We start from the raw sequence: 6,715 nt of genomic DNA on the forward strand, positions 1-6,715 counted from the left end.
TCTAAATAACATGTTTAGCTTTGCTATTTTTATGTTTTTTGCAAGCTGGCTGCCGATGAAGTCATCTTATCACTTCGTGTTTAATCCCATTGATGCAAAACGCAAAATTGCTGGAACAATAATAGACTTTTGTCATTTGGGCATGCAAGCACGGATGTATAGATGGTTGCTCTTGAAATTTTCTATCGATAAATCGTTTTTGCACTAAAATTTTTATAAATTCATCTATTTTAAAATTTTATAAATTTAAGTATCTAACATAAAAATCTTTTTAAGTCCATCCCTACGCAGAAGCAAGGTATAGTCTTGCTAATACTCAGTTTCAAATGCCAAATCCCGCCTTCCAACTTTCCTTTTGCCCCACCTACACTCACCTCACATTCAAATTTTGCTCCTTTTTGGCTTTTGAGGGCCCTTTTGCTTTTATTTCCTTTTTGTGGAGTTGCGAAAAGCTAAAGTTACTCATTCTCTGCGTTGTTTTCTCTTTTCCTTTCAATATTCTCTTTCCCAAGTCGTTCACTTTACTTTTATACAACATGAAGCTGTTATCTTCTTCCCCTTCCATTTCTTCTTCTTCAACTGCTTCTTTTGATCCAAAACTGTGCACTCCAAAAAGTGCAACCACTGGTTGCCTTTCAGGGATCTTACGTAGGATTCTTTGCTCCAGGACTCTCCCCACGCAACCTTCTGATCACACTACTGAGGAGGCTAATTCAGTAGCTACTTTCAACAAACAACAACAGTTGGATGATGCCTCTTCCAAGGTCACTCCAGGGATTGTTGCGAGGCTAATGGGGTTGGATTGCTTGCCTGAAACAACCTTGCTTAAGTCACAATTACATCCGAATTCGATTACGAGAAGCAGGTCGATGAATTCTGCCGATTATAAGCAAGATAGTGGTTCAATCCATGGGAAACATAGACGACTGAACTCCACATTGTCTTTCAGAGACATGCCTACTTACATTGAGCTGGAAAATGAAAAGTTTTTTGTTCTCAGCTTTGAGAAGAGAAGTGAGAGGAAAGAGCAGAGATCAAAGCAAGGCAGTGGAGAATTGAAGCAAAGGAAAGTAGACAAGGAAAACCGAGGCGAGAAAGTTCCTGATAAAAAGATAAAAGAAGACGATGAACAAGCTAACCAAAGGGTTTTGAATGTGATGGATGAGGAAAAGACGAACAGAAGAATCGTTGAGAAGGCTAATAAGGAAATGGCCATATGCAGGGAAGCCAACGATTTGTGCTTGGAGAAGAAAGCAGCAATGTCTGATGGAATGAAACTGAAGAAGAAAAAGAAGAAAATAAACCATCCCGGGACTCCAAATGTAGAGCCTGAATGCAGCTCAGAAGATTCAAGCCCGGTTTCTGTTCTTGTTTTTGATCAATTCATCAATGATCACGATGTTTCTACATCAGGTTGGTCCTTCTCAATTCTGTATATGTGTACACGTATTTGATTCTATTTATGTCCCTTTGTTAAACTGATTTTGGATTACTCATAACAGAGGAATATTCAAAAGCAGCACAAGGATTAAACCCAAGAAGGAAATTATCACCAGACCTGGAAAATTATGAATGCAAGCCTCCTTGTAATGATGGTAATTTGATGGAAGATGGTGGAAGGGCAGACAACATTGAAGTGGGGTCAATCTCAAAAGATGGCCACTGTGAGAGAAACTTGGAAGGTTGGGATGCAATTTGCAGGGTGATTGAAGCAGAGGTAGCAGCTAAATCAAGTTGGTTATGCTCCAAGTCCAACAATGAAGAACTAGAAGATATTACTGCAGATTTTGGATCAAATATTTTAGACCAATTGTTAGATGAGATTGTTATTCAATTTTCCCTTGTGGAATCTGAACCTGTAAAAGTACAGTAGTGATGATATCAGCCCTTGTAAGTAAAGTTCTACATCTGCAAAATTCTATGGTCAAAGATATACAGCATGCTTAGTATCTATTTTCAAACCTTTCTGTCTAAGTCTTGCTTCAGTTTCTCAACTAAATATAGTTCGAATTTAAATTCCTTGACATGAAATACGTGGCTGACAGCAAAATAAAACCCATTTCAGGAAATTATGCATGACAATTAATACTAGTACTATTTAAGAATCGAATAAGATTAAGAAATGCACACCAAGATTAAAATAATCCCATTGCAGGCTGCAGGAGTCAAGTCCTGTACTGGAATCTAATATATAATATTAACAATATATCTTTCTATTACGCGGCTTCAGCATCTGAAAAAACCTCTTTGAACTAAGAATCGAATTATAGCTTAATCGATTTATATAGAGAGTCTAAATTTCAAATCCTAATATCTACAACTCATTTGTTCACTCTCCTAGACTCATAGTGCCCGTTCCACTACCAAGATTACCCAATACCCAAGTAGGAGTTCCTTCTTTTTGTTAATGCTCAAACAATTACACCCACTTTGGATCATGTATTGAAAGAACCTCACTTTTTGAAATGCCAAAAAGTAGAATTTTACATTTCAAAAAGTTTGATAGCTAAATGACATTGTAAAGATACAATTATTACAGTGGAGGAAACAGAATAAAATATCCACTAATTATGTGCTTTGAGTGAAGAACTGGAACTCTTCAAGTTAATGGTATTTTAATAACGCAGAAGCTGGATTACACCAGTTTCCATTTTTTTTTTACAGAGAAAGGTAGAAAGCAATCTACATTATGATTCAACACAATCAAAACATGGAACAGGACAAGCAAGCTTTAACAGAAAAATAGATATAGCTGTAGTTTTTTGGTACAAAAAATGTGAACAAGAACAATCCCCCCGACCATCTTAGAATATACTAAATAAAGAATCAGTGCAGTTGCAGATTGAAATGAATGTAGCCCTGCCTGCAACTTGACTAGTTCAGGAGTTGAACACTGGCCTAACTCTACCCTCTTCGGCTTTGGGGATGAAATACGGACCCATACCAAGAAGCGAACCAAATTCTGTGAATAAAAAGAATAACAGATAAATTATTCTTGAGAACGTACGAGCAATTACCTTTTGTTCTCTGCTCACCTTGTATTCTCTCCTGGTCCATTTCATTCCAATTATAAACTTGACAAAAATTCAAAAATATGGGCAAAGATAAAACTAGTTAAAGGTTAACTTGGGAGATAATGGTGGGGCTAGCTTTGCTTTTAGGCCACCATCTGTTTCTGCTCCATGTACAACTGCTCCACCCAGGCAGGAAGCATTTCAGTGCCTCCGTTGTTAAAATGACACTGCTCCTCGTCGCCAAAACTTAACTGCCCGGCAGCAGGAGGGTCCACCACAAGAGACTGCACCCAAGACACATCAGGTTCATCAGGAGTTGATGATATAGGGCGCGCTGCGTTTCCCAATTTGCTGCCACTGCTTCGGAACCCGAAGGAAGCAGATTTCCTTAGTTTATTTAGCTCTTCTCCTTGTATGCCCCAGTCTAGTTTGCCGTCGGGGGAACCCCAGTCTGATAGGTTAGAGGGCATTGCACTTGCTGAAGAAGCCGGTGAAGAAAACCCTGAATGACGATTTACAGCAGTGCACTCGACAAAGCTCTGGCTCCGCTTTGCAAAGGCAGCTGACCTTGAACTTAAAACTGCAGCAGCAGATGGATCAATCCCAAATGAGGGAGATGCCCTAACGGGAGAGGATGGTAGATTTGTTGGGTAGCTTGCGCGGAGCTTCTGGTTAATATTCTGGCGTGAATGAGCTCCAGTGGGAGATTGCAGCTGAGATGCTGCAGCATCAAGTGAGAGCCCTTGTATTTGTGGCATAATAGTCGGATCAAGATATCCAAAAATATCTTCAAGATTAGTCGGCTTCACCCCTCCAAACCTGTTTAGTTCACCATTTCTATCACCAGAGGCAGAAAATGCTGTAGAATTGTTCCAGCTTGTTGGAGAGGAAAGGCCGGACATCTCATCAATTAGCTGCCGCTGGTGGCGACGGCGATGACTTTCCAGCCCCAACAGTTCCATATCTAAATCCATATCCCGAGCACTGATAGCAGTTTTCAGTCTACTACCAGGAAGCTGCAAAGTAGGAGGTATGATGTTGGACTGATTTGGCCACATCGACGCCCCCATAGGAGAAGAGGAACCAGTAGGGGTCAAGGGTGGAGTTGATGATGGAGGTATCATAACAGATGGGGAGCCGAGTGCAAGTGGGCTAATGGAACCCATCTCTAAGGACGAACCATTCGCCGAGTATGATCTAGGGGAAGGCACTCCTGAACCTGTTGAAGCATACAAGGGACGAAGCTCCTCAGGCTTGTGAGCAAAGAAACAGACCCTCCTGGTACAGTTAGTCTCATCCTTGCATAAACGAGTTCGGTACTGAGCAGGATGAAGCCAGCACTCGAAAATACCATGAGCATACTCGCAGTTATCACCTTGCCTGCAGGATCCCTTACGAAATTCAAGGCAAGGGACACAGCTATAATGATATTTCCTAGGATCACGCCTCCTTGCGTTCTCCCCGGGATGAACAAAAGGGCACTCGGTCCAATCATGAGAGTACGCCCTTGAACAAGGCTTGACCTTGAAGGTATACATCCTAAACTCATCTGTGCCGTATATCCTGTTCTTAATGTCAAGAAGAGTAAGGTCAACAGGATACTCTTTCTTCTCGGTCCCATCTTTCGAAGCCCGGGTCATTGTATTCTCCTGCTCCTCTATCCCTCCCATTTCATTTCCTAACTGAGCAGGCAAGCTGTCCATCTCACCAACACTACCACTTCCTTTAAACAAAGACTCCAACATCTTCTTCCTCAAGCCGAAAGCCGAGTTACAAAACGAAGCAATCAAATCACGAGGCCTGTTCCCGTTAGCATCGAGGGAATCAGTGTCAGCAGAAGCATCAAGCAAAGTCTTGACAACCTCAGTGGAATCGAAGGAGCCACCAGCAGCAGCACAGTGCAGAGCCGTGGCCCCATCCGAACCACAAGCCCTGTTAATATCAACACGTCCACTTTCAATGATATAGTTCACCACATCCTTGCTCCCAAACAAGGAAGCAATCAAAAGAGGTGTCCTTTCTTCAAACCCCATCTTCTTCGAACCCAACCGCCTTCCGTACCACAAGCTTGGCACATCAATATCATGACCCTCTTCTTCAACAGCAGCTTTAAAGGCAATCAAATCATTTGAAGCCGACAACTCCAGCAAAACCGATAACTTTTGAGGAACCCCATCTTCTTTACGAGATTCGCTCTCCATGATTAAACCACTTTGAGTTGGCTTCCTCTTTGGACCACTGCACATGGAAATTCCTCCTCTTCTCTGCAAAACCGGAAATTGACTCAAAAACAAGAGAAAGGAGGCCGAAATCTCCCAGTTACAGACTTACAGTTTATGAAATCAACCAAAGGCATCATAATTTTTTCCTAATAGCATTCAATTTTTATAGATAAGGATCTGATCATTAAACACCAAAACCATTTACTACATAACAAATAAAGTTATCCGAGATTTAAAAAGAAACCAAGACAAAGCTAAAACCAAAAAAAAGAAACAGAGAGCCGGTTACAAAAACTTGATCAAAAATTAACTGCGCAAACAAAAACACTCCAGTCTAATCTCCAAACATGGTGTACTAACACACGAAAAAAACAATAAAAACACTTGAGAGTTTCATTCTTTTTCGCCTGTTTTAGAACATAAAAGCAAAAAAAGAGAGACGGGAAAAAACATACCTTTGAAACACAATTTTGAGACCAAGAAAAGAAACCCAGAATATCTCTTCAAGGAACAAGAAGGAAACAAAACAACCTTTGTGTGTTTTTAACTTGAAAGTTCAAAGCCGGGCTTAAAAGAGAGAGAGAGAAAGCAAGAAATGAAATGAAAAAAGACAATTATTTTTTCATCTCAACCTTAAACTAATACATAAATTCAAAAAATTAATTAAAAATGAGATATAATAATCTTCAACAACCTTATTGAATTAAATAATTTATTCTTATAATAATAATAGTAAAGAAGAATGAACCTCGTTTTCCCCTCTAAATTCAAATGCATATGCAAATTAAACTCAAATTTCCTTTCTTCTTTGGGGGTAATGTTTAAGTGGGGAGGGGTCCACGGAGGGAGCGCTTAATATCTACCTGCATTCAAATGAAAAACTGACACTTGTTCGCATTTTTTATTTTTTGTGTAGAAACGACCACCAAATTTTAAAGAATCCGGATTCGTCAGATTTCCTCATTCTTTTGGCTTAAAGTAGATGACGTGGACGTACCTCCATCGTCAGCAAAGTTATTTTAAAGTCGACTCGTAAGTGGTTTCTGATAAAATTCACGGACTGTGATTTTCTTAATTAACTGGCGATATGAGTCCAAGGACGGAAGGCATATGGCGTGGATCTTACTTGTCTGTCAACTTGTGGGCTGTGAGAATAAACATTGGATCCAGTTTTAAGGTGGAAATTAAGAAAATTTAGTTGAAAGAAAACAAGAGTGATTTACCTTAAATAAAAAATATTTAAGAAATGATATCAATTTTGTAGGTTAAATGAGATTAATATTGTAGTTGAAAAAAATGGAGTAAATTAGGATTGATTAGAGTTTATATATACGATATATTCCACAGTGAATCCAAAGTATTCGTCCTTTTTGAAGGATTCTAGTGATATTTGGGCCAAAATGAAATAATTGAAAACTTTGCATCCATAATGAGAAAATTGAAAAAATACTATTGCATTTTTTTCAATAAAGAAAAATA

General features: G+C 39.4%; 2 protein-coding genes across 2 annotated transcripts; one reads left to right on the top strand and one right to left on the bottom strand.

Annotated features, from left to right (window-relative positions):
• The first annotated feature begins 478 nt into the window (after positions 1-478).
• On the top strand, positions 479-1,977 carry LOC120179604. Its single transcript, XM_039185170.1, has 2 exons — positions 479-1,413; positions 1,503-1,977. The coding sequence occupies exons 1-2, from the start codon at positions 537-539 to the stop codon at positions 1,871-1,873; spliced, it is 1,248 nt and encodes a 415-aa protein (XP_039041101.1). The 5' UTR covers positions 479-536; the 3' UTR covers positions 1,874-1,977.
• Positions 1,978-2,730: 753 nt separating this feature from the next.
• LOC120180094 (zinc finger CCCH domain-containing protein 66-like) lies at positions 2,731-5,831 on the bottom strand. The gene is made up of 2 exons (XM_039185505.1): positions 5,692-5,831; positions 2,731-5,278 (listed from the first exon to the last, which is right to left on the bottom strand). Exon 2 carries the CDS (start codon positions 5,258-5,260, stop codon positions 3,158-3,160), a length of 2,103 nt encoding a protein of 700 aa, XP_039041436.1. The 5' UTR covers positions 5,261-5,278; positions 5,692-5,831; the 3' UTR covers positions 2,731-3,157.
• Positions 5,832-6,715: the final 884 nt, after the last annotated feature.

Source organism: Hibiscus syriacus, unplaced genomic scaffold, assembly GCF_006381635.1.
Source record: "Hibiscus syriacus cultivar Baekdansim isolate YM2019G1 unplaced genomic scaffold, ASM638163v2 tig00003715_pilon, whole genome shotgun sequence".
Lineage (NCBI taxonomy): Eukaryota > Viridiplantae > Streptophyta > Magnoliopsida > Malvales > Malvaceae > Hibiscus > Hibiscus syriacus.